The 21,969-nt window shown below is 41.4% G+C and overlaps 3 protein-coding genes and 1 long non-coding RNA gene across 9 annotated transcripts; 2 read left to right on the top strand and 2 right to left on the bottom strand.

Annotated features, from left to right (window-relative positions):
• The first annotated feature begins 38 nt into the window (after positions 1-38).
• LOC133841311 (rab GTPase-activating protein 1-like) lies at positions 39-6,475 on the top strand. Of its 2 annotated transcripts, none has more exons than XM_062273699.1 (9): positions 39-1,058; positions 1,481-1,825; positions 1,890-2,067; positions 2,802-2,989; positions 3,068-4,155; positions 4,215-4,403; positions 4,533-5,252; positions 5,313-5,765; positions 6,220-6,475. In XM_062273699.1, the coding sequence occupies exons 1-9, from the start codon at positions 710-712 to the stop codon at positions 6,364-6,366; spliced, it is 3,657 nt and encodes a 1,218-aa protein (XP_062129683.1). In that variant the 5' UTR covers positions 39-709; the 3' UTR covers positions 6,367-6,475. The 2 variants fall into 2 exon arrangements, with proteins under 2 accessions (XP_062129683.1, XP_062129681.1); XM_062273697.1 differs by having other exon boundaries at positions 40-1,058; positions 1,884-2,067; positions 6,220-6,472.
• Positions 6,476-6,739: 264 nt separating this feature from the next.
• LOC133841315 (uncharacterized) lies at positions 6,740-11,725 on the bottom strand. Of its 2 annotated transcripts, none has more exons than XM_062273704.1 (6): positions 10,880-11,724; positions 10,356-10,692; positions 9,890-10,297; positions 8,978-9,346; positions 7,837-8,556; positions 6,740-7,767 (listed from the first exon to the last, which is right to left on the bottom strand). In XM_062273704.1, exons 1-6 carry the CDS (start codon positions 11,075-11,077, stop codon positions 6,890-6,892), a joined length of 2,910 nt encoding a protein of 969 aa, XP_062129688.1. In that variant the 5' UTR covers positions 11,078-11,724; the 3' UTR covers positions 6,740-6,889. The 2 variants fall into 2 exon arrangements, with proteins under 2 accessions (XP_062129688.1, XP_062129689.1); XM_062273705.1 differs by having other exon boundaries at positions 7,413-7,781; positions 10,880-11,725.
• Positions 11,726-11,835: 110 nt separating this feature from the next.
• LOC133841328 (isocitrate dehydrogenase [NADP] cytoplasmic) lies at positions 11,836-15,857 on the bottom strand. Of its 4 annotated transcripts, none has more exons than XM_062273732.1 (2): positions 15,710-15,857; positions 11,836-13,310 (listed from the first exon to the last, which is right to left on the bottom strand). In XM_062273732.1, exon 2 carries the CDS (start codon positions 13,308-13,310, stop codon positions 12,063-12,065), a length of 1,248 nt encoding a protein of 415 aa, XP_062129716.1. In that variant the 5' UTR covers positions 15,710-15,857; the 3' UTR covers positions 11,836-12,062. The 4 variants fall into 4 exon arrangements, with proteins under 4 accessions (XP_062129716.1, XP_062129713.1, XP_062129714.1 ...); XM_062273729.1 differs by lacking the exon at positions 15,710-15,857 and adding an exon at positions 13,559-13,829 and having other exon boundaries at positions 11,836-13,337; XM_062273730.1 differs by lacking the exon at positions 15,710-15,857 and adding an exon at positions 13,559-13,829.
• LOC133841337 (uncharacterized) lies at positions 14,549-15,379 on the top strand. The gene is made up of 2 exons (XR_009894290.1): positions 14,549-15,114; positions 15,194-15,379. It is a non-coding gene; the product is annotated as an uncharacterized LOC133841337 (long non-coding RNA).
• Positions 15,858-21,969: the final 6,112 nt, after the last annotated feature.

Raw genomic sequence — 21,969 nt, 5'->3', positions numbered from 1 at the left:
AAAACATTGCTTGCGATCACACTCCACACAGGTGTTGCAAAAAAACAGTGTAAATAAAAAGCTTTGTTTATTTTAATTCTCCGAAAAGTATAATTTAAAAAACATGAATAAATAATCAATAATTAAAAAAAGTAAAGTTATGCAAAGGTATTTTCGGATAGTTTACGCCAACTACTACCACTTTGGTTTGCGCCCACTGCGCAACGTTTACCAACACGGCAAAAATATGTAAACAAAAATCTATACATAGTGCGGAAAGAAGGCATCTATTGACCCCAAATACGACGACAACGACGACATTAGCGCCACCCTCTCCCTACAAACTGTAGTTTTTGTGTCAAGCAAACACACAGATACGCATACAAATGCAGAGCAATTGACGCCCCCCTCGAACGTAGACCAACAAAACAGCAACGTTCCGATTCGTCATCGATTTAAGGCAAAAAGCCAAACAATGGAGTGGAGGTGCAATGAAAATTAACGAAACTCTTTCAATTGAAAGTGTACAAAAATAGTCAATAAATTGTTTTCGTAACTGCAAGAAAATGCGCATTTCGTAAGCAATAGCGCAAACAAGGCAAAATAAACAAATAACAACTTAAAAAGAATTTCGTTTTACAATTGTGGACCTAAGACAACCTTGAGGGCAGCTACATACACAAAAACACACGCACACTTACAGATCAATTGCAGCAGCAGCAGCGGAACAATGGATGATAATCTAAGCACCAAATCATCGGAGTCTTCGATAACAACCAGTGGGGAATATGAAATTGTCACCGACAGCAATGTGGCCACACCATTGGAGCAAGTGGCGCCCTCTACAGTCGCCGTCACTGATGCAGTTGCTGTAGACGAAAAGGTAACTGAATCGTTAACTGCACTTTCCCTATCGCCAGTGGGAGGCGCTGGCGGCGATCGTTCGCCTACCTTGGATATGGCAAACAATCGCAACCTGAGCGATATGAAGCACGAAATGACAGATGCACTGCGAGACTTGGAGTTGGAGCGCAATGGCCTGGCAGCAACAGCAGCGACAACGGCAGCAGCAACCATCGGTGAGTTGACTTAATGATACTAAACATAACGAATCGAATAAAAAAATTCAAATTGCGCGTGAGACGGACGGTAGGCAGTCAGTTGTTTACCAGACGCCGTCGCCAGCTGTGCACATACCTACATGGCATATAATATTTTGTAGTTCTCGTTGTGATATCCAAAATTGGGCGAGCGCGCCTTTTGAAGCCAGTAAGCTTAGTGCGCAATCTTATCGGCACAAGCTGCAGGCCTAACCCAGAATATCAATCGCTGTCATGGCAACAACAACAACAATAGCAAATAAAACAAATCGAAAAATTGAAAACAATGAAATTACACTTGCAACACACAATAGTTCTCTCTTTCTACTCGATAATGACGTTTGAATAAAGCTATTTCCATTTCGAACACTTGTGTCATAATTGCCAATTAACATTTGCAGCTGTCGCCGATAAGACGCGTCACCAACAGCAACCGAGATCACAACCACAGCAGCAGCAACAACAACTACAACAAAAACAACAGCAGCAGCAACAGAAATCATTGACTTTGCCATTAGCTGGGAGAAAAACACAAGCGGAAGCAACCGCAGGCGACAACGACATGCGCTTTAAATGTAATTTATTCTCACCGAAAGCTTGTGATGAATCCGAGGACGCGTCGAACTCGGAGCACAATCGTGTGGGTCAGTCGGTGTTCTACGATTGCATCGATGCTAGTCCAGCTTGTATTGAGGAGAAACAAGACGCCATGAAGCCCGAGAAGTGCGACACTACCGACGAGGAAGGTGAGTTCTACTGTAACTATGACAACTCCTTGATAGTTTTATGTTTCCCTTTTCATAGTTTCAGAGATTGATCAGGGCTGCACCATCTTTGCTGGCGTCACCTATTTGGGCGCTGCAAACATCAATGCGCCCAAATCGGAAACAGATGTCTATCGCATCATGAGCGAACTCAATAGCGGCTCCAAGTCGGTGGGACTTAAGATTACGGTCAGCATACCCAACTGCTCTGATGGTCTTGTAGTGTAAGTAAATGAAAGCAGATTCTTATTTATTTATTAGTATGTGTCATTTGAAATTAAATTCTGTGGCAGCTGAGCGATATGTCAAGTTCTTTTATATATCATTTTAAATGACATGATTAGCATCAACAAATAAGATATCCTTATCCATCAATTCGTCCGTCTATCTCAAAGAAAACCTGTATTTCAGGAACAATACGGGTATCAAAACATGGAATTTATTTTAAAATTAGATATGGTATAGACAGATGCGTCAATTCAATTTAGTCACACTTCATTTATATTCCCTTAAATAGAGTAGGATGGGATTTCATAGTCAACCGCACTCTTGTCATCGCTTTCTCACTTCTTTCAACTTAATCGCAGCTTTGCTACTATGAAAATAATCTGACTTTCTGCTTGTTTTACTTATTTACTTTTTATTTTAAAAACTTGGAAAGTATGTACATATATAAAACAATGAATCTAAAAAAGAAACAATACTCGAAGCTCTTTGTTATTTATTTCTTGCCACGCAAAAGAATTTTAAGCATTTATAAATTCCCTTTTACTTTTGCAATTTGCAATCTAAGCTGTCCATCAATCAATGTTTTATTAAGCACTTAATCAAGTTAACATTTAGTGTTGCAGAACATTTTATTATAGTTTTACAGCGCTGATAAAAGCTGTGACCCACTAACATTCGAGATAACGGTCTATTGCAATGTTATTTAATGATATTGTTATTTATTTTGCAGCCTACACGATGCCGAAAGCAATACCATTATCGCTACCTATGAGATCTCGAGCATTATATTGTATTATCGCGGACCCGTCGATACCGCTGAGAATGGATGCTTCGCCTTCACATGGCTGCATGGAGATGCGCTGTTTCAGTGCCATGTATTCCGTTGCCACATTCCGGAAGCGGTGAATCAAGTGAGCGGTGAGTTGTGCACGATGATTCGCGGTGATTGCGATTTGATTCATTTTGTCTAATAATAATTTGTTGTTTTGCTTGCAGCCTGCTTCCAGAAGGCATTCCAGACATATGCGCCCAGCATGAGCTGCAGCCTCACTTCGGCTGTCGATATGGTCAACTCCGTGACGTCGGATGTCAGTGGAAATCCCCTGAATACCGCTGGCTATGAGTTCATTGTCTCACTGGAGATACGCGAAAAAGTAGCGAAGAATTCGTATGCAGCTGTACCGCGTGATCGTGGCTGCTTCAAACTGCGCGCAAATACAGACAAAGAAGTGTGCATCACTGTCAAGCAGACAGCCTCGAATGTGCTCCAACCACTTTATATTGAACGCTGCTTTGGCGTGCTCGTTGCCCCAGGTAAGCTGGTGGTGCAGAAGGATATGCACCTCATTGATATGCTAAACATGGGCTATGTAACGACACCAAGCGGTGGCAACGAGCCGGATAATGTGAGTGCCTGCCTGAATGCATACGCCATACGCGCTGAATGGAAAGCACAGGAGAAGGCCTTTGAGCAGTTGAATCTGGAAACGTCCAAAACCAATCTGACGGTGGCCGTTGACATTGTTATGCGCGGCATTCAGGAGCCGGTGCGCTTTGTCATCGAAACCCCGGTTACGATTCAATCAGCCAGCGATATGCGTATTATGGATCATTTTATGTCCAAGCGTCCGATGACATTGCGCTTCTACTTGCATCTTAAGCGCACCGATGAGCTCAACTGGAAGGTGAACAGCATTGATCCATCCGAAGAGATCATCGAACAGGCAAGCGGTCAACATGGAAGCTCGTCGCTGCTGAAATTGGGCATGAATAATTTATCGCGCATTGTGCGCAGCTCGTCCATAGCCTCCATTGAGGATGATTGCCCCACAGACTACAGCAGCGATGGCGACGAACCGCTGCTCAGCGGCACCGGTGAAGTGTCCAAGGATTGTTCGCAAGATACGCTCGATGAATGGGATCCCATTTTACGCGAATGGGACAGCGAGAAGCGGCCCAAGAATCTGGCGCCATTGGTGCGCCTGGGTGTGCCTGAAGCATTGCGCGAGAAGATCTGGCAAAAGTTGGCCAATGTGGAGGGCAAGGTGGAAATGAATGACATGTACAAGATTCTCATCACCAAAGTAAGTAATATAGAATTCTTCAATAATTCCTAATTGCTTAATGATTAATTGTCTGAAAGGAAACCAAATGCGAGACAGTCATACAGCGCGATATTCATCGCACGTTTCCGGCGCACAAATGTTTTAAAGAGAGCGGCGGCTCTGGTCAGGATGCCCTGTTCAAGGTGTCCAAAGCGTATGCCGTCCATGACAGCGAGGTTGGCTATTGCCAGGGCCTCAGTTTCATAGCAGCCAGCTTGCTGTTACATGTGAGTAACGTAACGTAATGCTAATAACATAACAGAATCCTGAACAGCGATCACATTCAATTGATTTGTTATCGATTAATCTTAAATTGAAACGATTTTAATTTGGAATCTTTATTTACGCACTATTAGATGCCCGAGGAGGATGCTTTCTGCGTGCTGGTCTCGTTGATGTATGATTACGGACTGCGTGATTTGTACAAGGCTGGCTTCGAGGTTCTCTATCTGCGCCTCTATCAACTGGAACGCCTCATCAAGGATCAGCTCCCCAAGTTGCATGAACATTTCACGGCATGTGGCATTGAGACGCACATGTACGCCTCCCAGTGGTTCCTAACGCTCTACACGGCTCGTTTTCCGCTCTGCTTTGTATTCCACGTACTGGACGTATTCCTGCTCGACGGTTTGCCTGTACTATTCCAGGTGGCTGTGACATTGCTGTCCATTTGTGAGGCGGACTTGCGTCAACTGGATTTCGAAGGCATACTCAAGTATTTCAGGGTGACACTGCCCAAAAAGTGTCGCAGCTCAAGTCAAGCACGCAAAGTCATGAAGCAAGCGTGTGAGCGTAAAATTAAGAAACTCAAGCAGTACGAAGAAGAGTTTCTGCTCAAGAAACAGCACAAAGAGCGTCTGGAGAAGGAGGCCCAAATCTATGAGAGTCGCTTTGGCGAAGAGCGACGTAAATTGCAGTCCGAGATTGATTCACTCACACAACAACTGACGGCGGCAAATGAGCGTGCCGTGGAGAAGGAAATGAAGCACACAAGTATCAAACAGGAATATAAACAAATCATACAGCGACAGGAGCAGGACATGAACACGCTCAACGAGACGCTGGGCAAGGTGATGGTGAGTCGATGATATTTAGTTTGCCATAAATTTTTCTACAATAACTTCTTGTGTATGCAGCACACGGTTTCGAAATGCGCGCACTGCTTGCAACAGATTGACGTGGGCAACGACAATGCAAAGCAGCACCCGGCAGCAGCTGCCAATCGTCTGTCGCAGCCACTAGGCACTGCTAATGAGGCGCCACTTGGTCCCCTAGATCCACTCAATGCAGCAGCTCAACGCATACGCGAACTGGAGCTGGAACTGGCCCAGGCCAAGCTGGCGCAAGTGGAAGCCGAGTGCAAGAATCAAGATCTGAATCATCAGCTGAACAATACCATGAGTGAGCTGCAAACTAATCGCAATAGCTGGCAGCCCTGGCTCTCGAAGACCTTCAATTCGCTGCAGGAAAAGGTCACCACACGGGCAGCTGGCTCACAGCGTGGTGATCACACAGGCGCCACATTCCAATCCTACATGGGACAGCCGCCGGCGACGATGAGTGAGGCGAGTTCGCCCAGCGCCAATCAGGTAACCTGAACGTGAATGTGAATGAAAATCCATGACAAACGCTGGAGCGTTGCCAGTTTTTAAGTTGCATCATCCATTATTATTACGTTTATAATTAGAATGCTAAGTTTTTCATAAGTTCTTAAATTCGAATGGAGTATTATTTGATTTCTCTATTGTAGCCATGTTGAGCACCTGCGTTGCCATTTCCCAGTACTCCCAACTGCAACTGTTTACCATGCTTATTTATACCACTCAAACACTCTTCACATGAATTTATATAGTTATATATATATAGAGAATACTTGAATATTTCTTCACATGACACACACACTTACCTTAAACAGCAGTTTATCTGCGCTTGAATTATTATTATTTGTTTTATTGATATTTGTTTGATTTATCCATTATATTGCGACTGCAAATAAAACACATTGCATATACATAAATTAACGCTCTCTCGATTATCTTTTAGGAGTACAAAACCTTTGCATTTGCTTCGGTTGGTGGCTCGCCGAAATTACCAACAAAATTCCAGGCCACCAAATTGCGCAACAGCATCGACAGTCTGCGCAACATTGTTGTGCCGCTGGAGCAGGTCGCAGCGCGTCGAGAAACTTAGAGAGGAATCGCTTAGCGAATCGCATGAGCAACATATAGTCGTACTATGTAGGCCAGATCTGGCTAGCAGGCAGTCCTACGCCTTTGGTATTATATATCGTATTCGTCTATATATATACACAACACATTCACACGCATATATATATATATATATATACTAGAGATATACACCTATATAAATGTACATTCCTTGGTTTCCCGTTTTGCGTATTTTGTTGAGACGCGTCTTTTGTTTTCTTCTGTGCACCTGAGCGCACCTAGGCTTGTCCAACTGTACGCTTCACAATCACTGGGCATACAGTTTGGCATGTACTGCATAAATATTAACCCTGCTATATACAAAATATACATATGAATTATCAAAACAAATCCCATGAAATTCAACAAATTGTGTAAACATTTATTTAGCACATTTAACATAGGCATCAGTGTTTAAATATTTATTCATGAGTTTCAGACCAGTTCCTGGACAGCAACGCACCTTTTCATTAATACTATCGTTCCCACTTCCAACTTAAGCTCCCTTATATGAAGAACAATCGTTGACCTTCGCCCTCCCGCTGCATGCTGGCATAGATAAGCAAATCCGCCGAAGAGCTACGCTGCCTGAGGCGACGTCTTGCTCCGCTGCCGCCGCCAGCTCCACGTGCATTGCTAAAGGAGCGACTGCGCACACGACGTCGCTTGGGACGTTGGCTGACCACAGCACCAAAGCACGACACCTGTTGCTCCGCATCGCTATCGCTGTGTTGCTCTATTTCCACTGGCGCTGCACTGCAGCTCTCCTCCACATCGCTACTTGGTGTCAAGGTGCGACAATCGCTTTGCTCCGCGGCCGCGAGACGTGCACGTTTACCCAGGCTGTAGCTGGAGGGATCACGTGATAGTTCGGAGCCAAAGTTGCTGCTGCTGCGTTCGTGTGGCAGATTCGTACCATAGCTAAGGAAATCAGGATACGGGAGATGCAGCTCGGCGGGCGCATTAAAAGCTTCGGGTGAGGAGAAAGTGTGACGCAAACGTTGAACGCGACAACGTTGTCCTGTCGCTGGTTGTTGAACAAGTAGCCAGGAGCGTTTCAGGTACGTGTGCTCAGTGCAATTGCTGCTGGGTTGCTGGCCAGGAGTTGGATTAAGCAAGCTGGTGGTGGTATTGGTGGCGACGTTGCTGGGCGAACTGGGCGACAAGCCTAGACTGAGTGAAATGTTGAGTGAAGCGTCGCGAAAGGCGTCGGTGCCGTCGTCCGTCGTGCTGTTGTTGGGCGTCGTCGGTTGCGTTGCCGTTGCGACTGCAGCGGCTGTGGATAGTTCACGCCCAGCGGAAAGCGATGACGGGCTCGCTGAAATCCCCAGGGATTGCTGCTGCTGTGACTGTTGTTGCTCCGAGATAGACGCGCCTGCAGCGCCTGTAAATGGGATTCTGTGGGTAAATTAGCGACTGTAGGGAGGGATGGGGGTTTAGCTTAAGTTTTTACCACAGATGGCCGTGGCCAGCAGCATGCGTTGCGTGAGCTGCTGATGCTGCTCCTGTCCCGCATCCTGGGACGTATCGGTGGAGGCCACAGCACGTGTCATGGCCGCTGCCGACGTGCTCGGCTGTTCCTGCTCACACTCCTCCATGCTGCAGCTGCCGTGCAGCGGTACCATCGATTGCATGGTGCAATTACTCGGCGCTCGACTGCATCCGCTGCGTTCTCGATGCGCCCGAGGCCGCTGCTGTCGCCGCTGACGACGCGGTTCACGCAACTCCTGTTGCATACCCACCTTGATCACTTCCTCGTAGTCTGGCGGTGCTTCGTAGCTCGGGGGTTCGTCTGGTGTGCGATCCTCGTCCTGACGATCGAGCAGCTCGCTTATCGTCTGCAGATGACTTTGCAGTTCACGTTGATGTCGTGCTCGCACTCCCATGCGGTAGAGTATGACCATCCAGCCAGAGAGCACCCCGAAGATCCCCAGTGTGCTGATGATGAAGATGCCGGTGGCGGTCTTCAGGTCCGGATACTGATCCATCTTGGGAAAGTAGTAGTTTGGCTTATGGGAATACCAGCGGCGATCGTGATGCAGATGCGCCCAGTCCTCCTCACAGGATTCGGGCTCATCGCTGCCATCGCCGCAGTGATCGAAGCCATCGCAGTGTAGACGAATAGAGATGCAATGATTGTTGCCGCACAGGAATTCCGAACCAATGTAGCAATCTAAAGCAAATAAGATATGGAGCCCAAGAACTCATTATCCGATCGTAAAGCAGTCCCAATTTGCTGTCAGAAGTTTGATGTGAGCAGGTTATGAAGGGTGAATATTCACATTAAATTTGGCGAGTCTAGCTTTCTTTATCGTTGAAACCCTGATGTTTTGTTACACGGACAGACAGGCAGACAGATGGAAAGAAGCTGCGAGCGGCGTGGCAGAAATTTAAAATAGTTTCACTTCGTACAGGCGCTCAAGGTACATATATCCTCGCAAAGTTGGTGACTCTAGTTTTCTCTAGCACTGAAACCCTGAATTTCGTAAAGCCGGACGGACAGGCAGACGTTGTGGGAACCTTAGCTTATTCATCTATATATAATATATTAACAACGTGTATAACAAAAAGCTTTAACCCTTTGAAATACCCACTCAAGTAGTTGAAGACGCTGTAGACAATGGCCAGTTTGGAGGACATGCCAAATACTCCGCGCAGCCGAATGTAGTAACCCGTCAGGATGGGCGCAATGTGGCTCTCTTTGCTCAATCCATTATTTGGCCACATGATGGTCTCAATTTCTGTCGCATCCGATGTGGTGCCTTGTTTTATGGTTAGTTCCGATCGAGCTGCCATGCCGTAGAAGTCGTCCACGCGCAGTGAGATGTGAGTCTTCATCATCATGTAGTTATTGCCCGGCTTGATGATCCATATACAGTCGAAGAGTCGAACATCGGTGGCATTCTCAATCATATTCATCATGGTGATCGCTCCACCGGGTCCAGTAACCATGCCACCGCAGTCTGTGAGGGAAAGATCGAAAATAAAATTAAAATTACTTTCTCTGGGTTGTAATTGCTCTGAAGATCTTTTCTATAAAGAGCATTATTTCTCTATGCTAGGAATCTTTTCGAATTGCTTCATTCCCAGTTCCCTAAAGTAAACGCTTTTTCTTAAACCCTTTAAAACTCATATTCTCTACTTATCTTCTTATTTTTTAGTATTCCTTAACTACCCCAATAATAATCGCTCGTTTACAAGCTAAAACCCGATTTCTAATTCTGGCTGACAATACTTTTGAAGCTCTTACGGCATTCGTCAAAGCCTACCTACCTACCCTAACAATATCGATTGTGTTACCAAACTAGACCAAGCCAAAAGCGTTGCTCAGTTTTTCTCATATTTCCACTTTGCATTGACATTGAAATTTATACAACAGCTATGCCTTCCCACATCCCTCCCTGCTTTCCCTTAAACTGCTCAACCGCTGTCAAAAATCAATATGACAATTGGCAGACCCTCAAGTGCCCTCATCCCTGAACCCCTTGTCCACCTAAGATACTTACCCGTATACGGCACCAGTCGCTCGTCCCTTAGCTGCTTGGAGGAGACAAAGCTCACCTCGGCACGAAAGCCAACGCCTGTCGCTGAATTTCCCCGGAACTGCAGCAGTAACGATTTCCCGCTGCTCACTGTGATGGGTGGTCGGAAATGTTCGCCGGTATACGAGTCCAGCATTTGTCCGTTGGAGTCAAATATCTCCAGAGTTGATGCCAAGCCCAGCTGAAAGTCTGTAAAGTCCAGACGCACCTGGCAATTCTCCGATTCGCAGGTGAGAATATGTTCGATGCCATAATCCCGGGGATAGGCCATGGGAAAGTAGGGAGTCGAGATAACCTGCGGCTCAGAGTTGGCATTGCTGCCACTTCCCACAATGGACTGCTTCGGTGTGCCGCTCACAATCTTCACATTGCCTAAGGAAATAAGTCTGATTAGTGTCTAATTTTCTAGAGGATTTTGTTCATCGCTTACGCTCGGAGAAATACTGCAGCGAGAAGACGTGCGCATTTGTTGCGCGATAGAAGAACTTGAGCTGCAGTGTTCGTGTCTTGCTGCGAAATACTTTGCCATCGCCGCAAAACTCCTGACCCGAGATGGTGCTATCGTAGGGCGGCTCCGAGAACTGTATGTGCTCGCAGGGACACATATTGGACTTGCCACCGGTGTTGCTGCAACTCTTGGAGAAGTTCGCATGTGTGAAAGTGACGCGTAAAACGCATTCCGCACAGGTAACGAGCTCCAGATTGCATTGGTACCACACATCCGCTGGCGCTGACGTCAGATCGTTCGGCATGCTCAGCTGGGAGCTCTATAGCAATGAAGGAAAATTTAAATGCAGCTGTCGATTTATGTGGATTTTGTTAAATTTTAAGCTTCGAAGCTTACAAAATACGGTCAGCAACTTTGGTTGCTCTAGCTCTATGAGATCTAGGTTCACAAACAGACGGACAGACAGACAGCCGGATATAAAAAAGTTCTTTTATCTTTATACTCACTCGAAATGCTGTGGTGCTAACATTTTTGGCATGCAGCTCACCGCGTTCGCCCAGCTCCAGGAAGTGACGCCGGCCATTCCAGTGATTGCAAATATCCAGATCCCGATAGCTATTGGCTGGAAACGCGTTGCCTGGCCAACTGAACAGGGCGAGCACATAGGCCAAGCAGTAGGCATAGCCCAAGATCTCGGCGAGCATGACTAGCTGGCAGCTCGTTCTTAACTTTGATACGGATGCGTTGTCCACGAGCGTTGACTCAAGACTGTTGGCTGGCTGCAGCTGCTCGCAAATCCAATAAGCTGCGTCCAATGCCGAAGCCTCTCAAGTGGATGGCCCACCTAACATAACAGGCAGCGCAAGGCATGGCGAGAAGAGGCAACTCGAGGCAAACAAACGTTTTTTTGTGGGTGGGCAGCAGGTTAAAGACCTCACTTATGAGTAGTAATAACTAGTAGGAAAGCTAACGTCGAGTCTACTCGACTATGGGTTACGCGGTATGCACTTTTAGAACAAACAAAAATAGTTTGTTTAATCTTTATTTAACTTTCGCCTCAAGTAAATTCCAAGTTTATTATTCAATCGTAATGAAATTTTCCGAAACCATCCTGCTTATCTTTATTAAAAAATGTGTACCAAAGTTTTAAGATCACGCGAAATGTATTTATTAAAATTTAGGAGGCGTGTGTGAGTTCTAAAAATAAATTTATCTGCATCGGAGCTTTACAAGTTTTACTACCAAATCTGCTAAGTTTAGCTTTTCTTACCTCTAATAATTACGATTCTATTTAGACGAAAAAACAGACATGTTTTTATTGACTTACGTTGCCATCAGACCGTTCTACCCGTTAAATTAACCAACTTTTATAAGAAATTATTGAGTCGGCTTGGCACTAACTCATCAGACCCCTTTAAACTTTCTCTGTAGCGAGTGCAATAACAATTAACAAGAGGTCACGTTATTGGTATAAAAATATTTGTGTTTTATTTAAAAAGTTGTTCCGTTTCACATGGTGATTGGGTAGTAGGGTGATGAGTGCGTCTCGCAGAGACAATGAAAGACAATGGAAGAGTACAAGAAACGTAGAGCCAAATAAAGGACATTTATACACATTCACAAATACTACTATGTACAAGCAAATGACGAACGTGGATTAAGGATGAGAGCTTGTGTGTTTGTGATTGCTTAGAGCTGCGACTTCCTAGTCTTGAGAGCGGCCTCCAGATTCTTGGCCAGTGTATCGATGAACTCAAAGGTCTCCTGGTAGTCCTTGCGCTCGACGGCACTAATGCTGCCCTTGATGCAAATGGCCAGATCCTTGGTCATGGCGCCACCTTCAATGGTCTCGACGCACACCCTCTCCAAGGTCTCGGCAAAGGCCTGCAGCTCAGTATTGTCATCGAGCTTGGCGCGGTGCAACAGACCACGAGTCCAGGCAAAGATGGAAGCAATCGAGTTGGTGGAAGTCTCCTTGCCCTGTTGGTACAAGCGGTAGTGACGAGTCACTGTGCCGTGAGCGGCCTCAGCCTCCACAGTCTTGCCATCGGGGCACAACAGCACCGAAGTCATCATACCCAGCGAGCCAAAGCCCTGGGCAACGGAATCGGACTGGACATCACCATCGTAGTTCTTGCAGGCCCAGACAAAGCCACCCTCGGACTTCATGCAGTAGGCAACCATATCGTCGATCAAACGATGCTCATACCAGATGCCGGCAGCCTCGTAGTCAGCCTTGTAGGTGCTATCGTACAGTTCCTGGAAGATGTCTTTGAAGCGACCATCGTACTTCTTCAGAATGGTGTTCTTGGTGCTCATGTAGAGTGGGAACTTGCGATCCAGAGCAAATTTGAACGAAGAATGAGCAAAGTCCACAATGGAATCATCAGTGTTGAACATGCCGAGGGCCACACCAGGTCCCTTGAAGTCATTGATCACCTCTTCGATGATCTGGCCATCCTCACCCTTCCAGGTCAGCGTCAGCTTGCCAGCACCGGGCACCACATAATCGGTGGCCTTGTATTGATCGGCATGGGCATGACGACCGATGACAATGGGTTTTTGCCAGCCGGTGACCAGACGCGGCACATTCTGGCAGATGATGGCCTCACGGAAAACGGTGCCTCCGAGAATGTTACGAATGGTGCCGTTGGGCGACTTCCACATCTTCTTCAGATTGAATTCTTCGACACGCTTCTCATCGGGAGTGATGGTGGCACACTTGATGCCCACATTGTACTTCTTGATGGCCTCGGCACAATCGATGGTTACCTGATCCTCGGTCTGATCACGGTACTCGATGCCCAGATCGTATGTGTGCAACTCAATGTCGAGGAATGGCAGAATGAGCTTATTCTTGATGGCATCCCAGATGATGCGAGTCATCTCATCTCCGAGGATATCGACCACGGGTCCAGCGGCAATCTTTTGGGCCATCTGATCGGGATTACAAGTCATATAAGTCTAAGTAAGGCAGTTGATTAACTTTGATATATATGATGCGATAAAAATGGATGACCTCTTTCATTTTTACAGATTTTATTAAAATTGTTGAACGATTTTTTAAATAACAATTCAGATTTTGTTTTGAACAGTGTCTTAAAGCTTCATATGTTCATATGTGTGTTTGGACTTGGCACAAAGTGAACTTTGATCGGACTTAAGAGACAGCAAATAACACCTACCACAGAGCTGATGGAAAAATTCGCTTTGAAAGCGTCACGAATCATCATTGAACGCGCCCGGGGATTGGCGACCATGTTGAGGGTGCGACGGAAGGCAAACATTGTGATTTGATGAATGAATGCTTGGTTGATGACTAGAATTTATTTGTTGTTTTTGTTAACCCGGTAGGCAAAATATGCTGCGAAAATTTAGAACAAAAACAAAACACAAATTACAATTCTGCCTAACACTCGACGTCGACGCTACGCCTGTCGAGTTACAACTGATAACTGTGCGCACCGTTATTCCTTATTCGTTACTCGCCTACTTTGTCTATTCGAGTACTGCACTAATTTTAAATGTACTTGTACTTGTGTTGCGCAATCGCCGTTATCAGTTTCTTTTATATGGACCCGCAATCAGATTAGATTCACTGCGCTTTGCTACACACTTTGAAATATTTTGTTTTAGAATTATCACAAATTGACATTATAATACGTAGCTAAATGACAACAGTGCGTCTGGTTAGTAATCGTTATCGCATTTGCCGGGCGGCCGACTGACAGTCAGTGTCAATCAACTTTTAATTGAGCGGAGGACGGTTGTCTCGCTCTCTCACTCTCACTATTTAGCACAATCGCACAATATTATTAGTTTTGAGCAGTGTTGGCGCGTGCTGAAAACATTTCCATAGTACGAGCATTGAAAGCTCAGTATTTATGACAAGTTCATGGTCACACCTCCTAAAAACATGTCTGATAATTGCGATGTTTAACTACGCACGTCGATCTTAATCGATAAACGATAGCTGAACTCGTTGGCACTTGGGGGCAGTGTTGTGCAATGACAGACACTTCAAAACTTTAAATATGGCGCCAATGGCTTTGGTTTCTATGCAGTTTGCTTATCAAATAATTTTAATTGCCACAATTATTATGTTGCACAACTAATTGTGCAATTCTCAACAGCTTATATAACAATTTAATTAAATGATAAGGAACTTGATACTCTAGAGGTTTTTTCTTTGATTTTATTGGGGTTTTCCACAGCTGGGTTTTCTCAAAATAATTATTAAGTGCAGTTGAATGCAAATTAGTATGCATCCACGATACAGCCTAATAAGCCTGCTATGATAATTACTATCATACTGGCCCCAATTTAGGAATCCAGATGGCGTGATTTTGTCTATTGAGAAATCACGCCATGTCCAGCAGCAACAACAAATAAATAAAGACGTGCCCACAAATTAGGGAGTTGACTATACAAAATGGTTGCCTAAATTGTTGACGCTTTCACAAACAACTGTTTTTTACACCAGCCTCTCTTTAAGTGTGTATACTTAATGTATGATTTGTGTTTGCTATCAGAGCCCTATGCAAACTGATAAGATTTAGAAGTATTTCATAACGCTGAGAGTGCAAAACGGCGAAAAACAAGTGTGTATTACAATACTTCTATTGATAAACTTGACAATTGCTCGAACAATCTTTTGAAGAATGACATTGCATATTGAATATTGAAACTTTGAACGAGTATTGGAAAGAATAACTGAACTGAACTAAACAACACAGCACAGGTGTTTGGATATTGACGACGTGTAACTGCTATCTCTCTCTCTCTTTTTCTGATTTCTTTCTTTTCTCTTAATCTCGTAGGCAAACCGGCTGTGCCTTACAAAGAGAAAGAGAGACAACAAAATAAACAAGCACATAAATTGCATATAAGGCGTGTGTGTGAGTGACTGCCAACATACTTATACACATGCATATGCATATGCGCTAAATAAGTGTGTGTGTGCTTGCATATGTTGTGTTTGCTTATTGGGGAAAGTTCAACTCAAAGCGAACGAAATCTGTGAGCTAAAAAAAGTCAAAAAGGCAAACAGTGACAAAGGTTACTTAAAGCATAAGTAATCGTAAATTATTCATTTAAACACACCTCCATTTATAATTCCCTATTTGAATTTAGTAGTCTAACGAGCACCTACATATATACTATACATTTGGGTATTGTGATTAACACTTTATAGCAAAACTTGAAAGTCAGCGCTCAAAGTATCTTGATATGCCATTTATTATGTACTTCGGATGCCTTGAACACGTCACAATGAACATTGAGTTGAGATATGAAATGGTTTTTTGTTCTATATAGTTTGTACATGATCTGCTCACCTTCTAGAATGTTTAATTAAAATGCCGGTAAAATTAAAAAAAGACGAACACTGAACGTATTATTGCTGTAGACCGCAAAATGGCGAACCACTCCCAATCAGACACAACGTAGAACTGATTGGAAACGAAAACAATGGAGGGAAGAAGTCGTCTGACGATTGCGCGTGTGTATGCAGATAAGGCGTTAGATAAATACAAGTTTTGCGAACAGCTGTTCGGATTGAATAAGAGCTTTTGCCACATGACAACTCTGCGCAGCTAGCTTTTAGTTCGGAGCTTTAGAGTTGAGTTTTATAGCAGGCAACTTTTATCATGGAATTCTGTTTGGCGCCAAATACTCAAAATATTTTAAATTTGAATTTGTTGCTTCAATGTCTGAATTTTGAATTAATTTTTTTTATACGAATTATTCAATGAATATATTTTTTATAAATTGAATTCCATTTATGTATATATAATGTGGGTATGCTAAACTTATTGAAACCACAAAATTGCTTTTAATATACCATTTAAAATTTACATACTATTGGCTTCTTTTTATTGATTTTGTAAAGATTTGATAGACATTCCAATCGTTTCAAAAGTAGTAAAAGTGAAATGCAAGCTGTGTACTAAAAATAGATATGCAAATAAAAATTATCACTCAGTTGATAACTTGAAGTGTTTTTATGACAATTTTTATGTGCGAAAGTTGGGATTGGGATGTGTTAAAAATGTGCTTAAAGAGAATTAAATGCATCGTATAATAATAATAATGCATTAACGATACAAGCCATACATAATTTTTATGTTATCTCACATAGATATGCTTGACCAGAGCATGCATATATGCATGAATTTTGGGCAAAACATTTGCATTTATGCTAATGGGAAATATCAAAAAAATGTGCTCGTTATTAGCATATCGGAAACACGTTTATTTTGTGACAACCATTGGGCTGATCACTGAACATTCGGCATCAAAAGAGCTGGCGACAATTCGAATAGTGTTTGAAAAAAATGTATTTCAAGTAAAAAGCGATGAAATGAATGAAAGAAATGAAATGAAATGAAAAGAAAAGAAGAGGCAGAGGTTGTCTAACTGGTAGCTACATGTGTCGCTTTCTTTTCTACAATTAGATAATCGTTGAACAAAATGAGAGGTTATATAATCTAATTATAAACAGCTTTAAACACACAGCCTGCCAAGACAGAGAGAGAGAAAGACTGCACGAACTGCATTAAATAACATTTGGTTTGGTATTAAAATAAAATAAAGAAATTCCAGTTATTGTACTTTGGGTTAAATGAACGCGTGCCGGCGAAACTTTTTTGTTTTTGTTTTTTTTTTGGCGTCGAAGCGACAATTTGACAGGCAATTGGATGGAGGGTAGAGCAGCTGTCCCATGTAGCGAGTGCCTCCATTAACCATGTCAATGAACGTGAAATGTCTGGCACTAGTTATAAGTGCCAACAACATCAAACTATCTACCTACCAACTTCATGTGCGTGCCTTGTTTCTTTAAGCATTTTAAGCTATTTGTTAATTTGATTGTTATGTAAAAAAAAGCAAGACAGCAACAGCAACAACAACAAAAACAGAAGCGCAGTTTGAGCCAAAAGTAAACTAATTTAAATTTCAGTTCAGCGACAGCGACAGCGACAGCTGTAAATGAAAAGTAAAAGCCACAGAAGCTATGCTAAAATATTGGCTAAAAATACATTTTTTGGACTTTTTGAAAGTCGCTTCAAAATATGATGCTGCGCGTCAATTTGCATAGAAAACAAAAAGCAAACAGTCAAAAAGTAGAAGCATCATCATCAGGTGTCTTTTGTTGTTTCACAGACGACTTTGACTTTGACTTTTCACTTGGTGCCACGATTACTTTGGTTACCTGTTACACATACGCCCCGTGGTGCGCTGCGAATTTCGAATAATGAATTATTAGGGGAAGCATTAGTATTTGGGTATTGTATATTGTATATTGTGTGTTGGAAATGTGGCGATTGCTTTGCACGTCGAACATTGATCTATGCATGCATGCTTTGAAAATACGTTTTTTTTTCTCTCTTCTTCTTCTTCGCCTGCTGCTCGCTGCACGCCTGCAATAATAAATTACTTCCTGGCCGAAGACATTCCCCAGCAGCCAGACTGAGAGAAAGAGCGAGATGGAGAGAGACTGCGAGCCGTTACAATTCTGAAGACGTGTGCAACAGCTAAGCAACAAAAATATTACTATTAATTATATTGAATGGAGAAAGTCAATTTCGTCAAAGTGCCGGCGTCAGTGGCTTTTGTGCGCCATTTCTAAAGACGACGCAGCTGTCAGTCATTCAGTCAGTAAGTCAGTCACTCAGTCAGTCAGTCACTCAGTCAGTAAGTCAGTCAGTCACTCAGTTAGTCAGTCAGTTAGTCATTTACTCAGTCACTTTGTGGCCAGTTTCCATTTCAACAGCCGCAGCTTATCTTTGTGGAACGTCGCATTCTTTTTTCGAAGCAACTTTTGAAGATCGGCGACGTTGCTTTTTACTCTGCTTTGCTCTGCTCTGATCTGCTTTGCTCTTCTCCGGTTTGGGGTTTGCTCTTCTCTCTGGTTACACTTGATATTTTAATCGCATTTGCTGATCATATGGCATGTGGCACACATATATTTTTCATTTCACCAAATCTGTCCATATGCAAATGTCGCTCGTCACTCCCATCACTCCCATCACATAAATGTGACGCATTCAAAAATACCCTCGAAAGAAAGTGAGAATCAAATTGGTCTTCTTCACTAATAGTAACGATCTAGTTAATTAATTTGCTTCAATTTACGAGTTTAAGTTAATTTAAGCAAGACTAATCAATTTATTTTACCCCTTTAGCTATATTTGCTGTGGCAACTTCTTTGTTATTTAAAATCATAATATATTCAACTTTATTTATTTAAACATCAACTATTTCTATATATAATTAATTTAGTAATTTCATTTTTAACTAAATTTGCTAAGCAAGCTGCTTTATATTTAAGATTTACACAATTTGCAAATGAATTTACTTAATACTCTTTTAGCAATATTGGCTGAGTAACCTTTTATAGAACACTTTGAAAATTTATATTGAAATACATATTATATTTAAACAATTTTAGTGTGAAATTAATTTATACTTTTGATTGATTTTTTGTTTTATATTTTAAATATTTGCACGACAAATTAATTAATTAATTAATTTAAAATCAGTTAACTTTGTATTATCTTTATATGTAACTTTGTATTATCTTTGACAATTTAGCATGTACTATTTTTAAGTCTTAAAGAAAATCGAATTAATTAATTAATTAAACTATTAATTAGCTCATCAAAACTTTGTAGAACTTGTTTCATATTCTTTACATTTTTCCATATTTTGGAAAATAAAAGGAAAAAAGAATACAACATTTGATTTCAATCAATTTTAAAATATTTTTATATAATTTCGATTAGTTTTAATATTTTATAGAGTATCTAGTGGGGTAGGAGAATTAAAAACAATCATGCCTTATTTTCGAATTAATGTAATGCAATTTAATTAAAATTAATTGAAAGCTGAGATTAATATTGGTTTATGATACGTATTACATATTTTACATATTTTGTCAAAAAGTTTTTTACTTAAACATTTCGTAATCAAATAATTTTAAAAATTGTATATTTTAGTGAAACTTTTATTTAATTTGTACATCTATAATTTATTTTTACATATTTTTGAGTTTTGTTATTTCCATTAACACTTCTGTAATTAAACATTAAAATCAATTTAATTTAATTAAAATGTTTTTCTTATGTAGGGTATCTGCTAGTCGACTACCTTGCGTCAACTGCTCGTGTTTCTTGTGGGTTTTAAGTTATTTATTAAGCGCTTGTTTCGATCAACAACAGGGCCAAGACAAAGTTGAATTTGATTATGTTTACAGTTATGTCGTCTTTAGTATTTATGCAAATTTATGTTAAGCTCATGCAAACACACATCTGAGAGTGTGTATGTGAGTGTGTGTGTATGTGTGTGCGAGTGTGAGAGTGTTTTGTGGCTTGTTGTTGATGATTTGAGATGTGGGTTAGGGCTACCGATTCACCTGATTTGATTTGATTTGATTGGTCTTTAATTCGTGTGACGAGCAAGTCCATCAGAAGAGCAGCTGAGAGTAGAGCAAAGTAGAGCTCAGTGAAAGGCGTTGTCTATATGCTTCAATATATATGCCGGGCAAGGAAACCTTGCCAATAACTCGCTGCCAATGGCTTTCCAAAAAACATAAAAAAAAAAAAACAAAACACGGCACATGCAAAAACGAAAGCCATGCAAAAGCGTCGCAGAGCAGCAGCAGCAGCAGAAAACATTTGCGTTCGTTTTTACTAATGAAGTGCAGCAGCCGTTGCCATAATTGTTGTTGCCAACCGACTTTGTTGCATACCAAATGTCCACTGGGTCAATGTATCGTCGTGTCGTCGCTGCTGTGGCCTAAACCAAGCCCATTGCACGCATCCAACTTCAAGCTCCGAGTTCCAACTTTAAACTTCAATTTCAACTCTTCGTCTCTCTCATGTGGGAAATCATTAATGCGCTCGCAGCTCGCAGCTCGCAGTTCGCCAAATTGCTGGCCATGTTAAGCGGCTTTCACATGGTCTCAGACCTTTTGGCTAACAGGTAGCCAGTTAGCCAGTTGGCCAACGAATGTGGCTCGCCTCTTCTCGCTCTTGTCCCCTCTATTGTTTTGTCAGCTAAATATGGCCAATAGCCAAATATTAATTCCTGCATCCATCTGCATTTATACAATATGCAAATGCATCGTTGACATCGGCCTATCGGCCAATAATTCTAGTGCAGCATCATGTTTTAGTGCTCATCTGCCTGCGGCAGGACAATGCAGCAGGATAAGCCACATGACAGGCTACAAGCGACCAGTTGATTACAACTTCGAGGTTAAGACGGGGCGTGGCTTCAACCATCGAAGCTGTGAATGTTGCCACAGTTGCTGCAACACAGTTGAATGCAAATCTTGTTGCATGTATTTAGCATGTTTCCAAGACTTTGACTTTGACTTTGTTGCCAGCGTTAGAGAACTGGTTTAGTTAAAGGTTTTTTTAAATGCAAAACGTGTCGATGGGAAAGAATTTTAAAGACTGATTTTATAAGTTTTGGCTAACTAAAGCATCAACAACTCTTTGTAGTTATTTTTAGCATCAACATCTGCTTTAATCGAAATATGTTCAATAAAGTTTTGTATACAAAATGCATAGGCTATTGAATTAATTATTATTCATAAATATTCAATAAACAAAATATTCATAATATTTTATAGTTTTTTGAATTATGAGTAAGATCAATACAGTGTGCACATTATTCATGTAGATCTTTATCAGTAAAGTTGCAGATGACAGATACTTATATTAGTTTATATTTATTTTTACATCAATATCTAATTGAAATACAAACCAAGTAGCAAATGCAAGAGATTTATAATTCATAAAGTTTCAATAAATAATAATAATAGTGTTTATTGTATTAAATGTATTATCTAAAGAAATAATATCAATAAAGTTGCTTATAGTAAAAGCCTTAATTGTTCAGAAAAGAATAAGCTTACATTTATTTTAGGCATCATATGTATTCAATGCTCACCTTATTTATAAACTTAAAATGAAATGAATTATATATTTTGTATTATTTTTCTGCAGAGTGAATCAAAATTATTGTTCTTAAGAAGCCGAAAGCAAATACATTGAATAATTGGTTTAAGAACATTCGTAATGAATTCAATAGAACCTATTTTGCTTTGACAATACATTTAAAATGAAATCTAATTTAGGCATTATATTTCTGCAGAGTGAATAACAATTGTTGTTCTGAGGAAGCCAAAAGCACTTTCTTTTATACAGAAATAATATCAATTATTAATATGCAAAAAACAATACTTTCTTTTGTCCAAGAATTTTTTGAAATGCTCTAAAGCTAGACATACGTTTATTCAACAACCAAGGCCAATATTATAAACCATCTTCAGCTTAAGAAGCTTCTTAATTAGTCCAATAGAAAGTATCTAAAAATAGATAATTATTTAGTAATTATTCGGTATACAATGAAAGTGATTTAAAAGAATTGTTTTTCGTATCAAAAGTATTTCTGAAATATCTTTACTTAATATCAAAACAAATCTATTTTTAAATTCTGTTGACAGCAAACAAACAAAATTTGTATAAATTTGTATATTCAACACAATGATCTAAGTATATGATAAGGTAGAATTAAGAAGGCCATTTTA

The sequence above is a fragment of the Drosophila sulfurigaster genome, chromosome 3 (genome assembly GCF_023558435.1).
Source record: "Drosophila sulfurigaster albostrigata strain 15112-1811.04 chromosome 3, ASM2355843v2, whole genome shotgun sequence".
In the NCBI taxonomy this organism is placed as follows: Eukaryota; Metazoa; Arthropoda; class Insecta; order Diptera; family Drosophilidae; genus Drosophila; species Drosophila sulfurigaster.
This window is presented reverse-complemented; position numbering and strand designations above follow the sequence as displayed.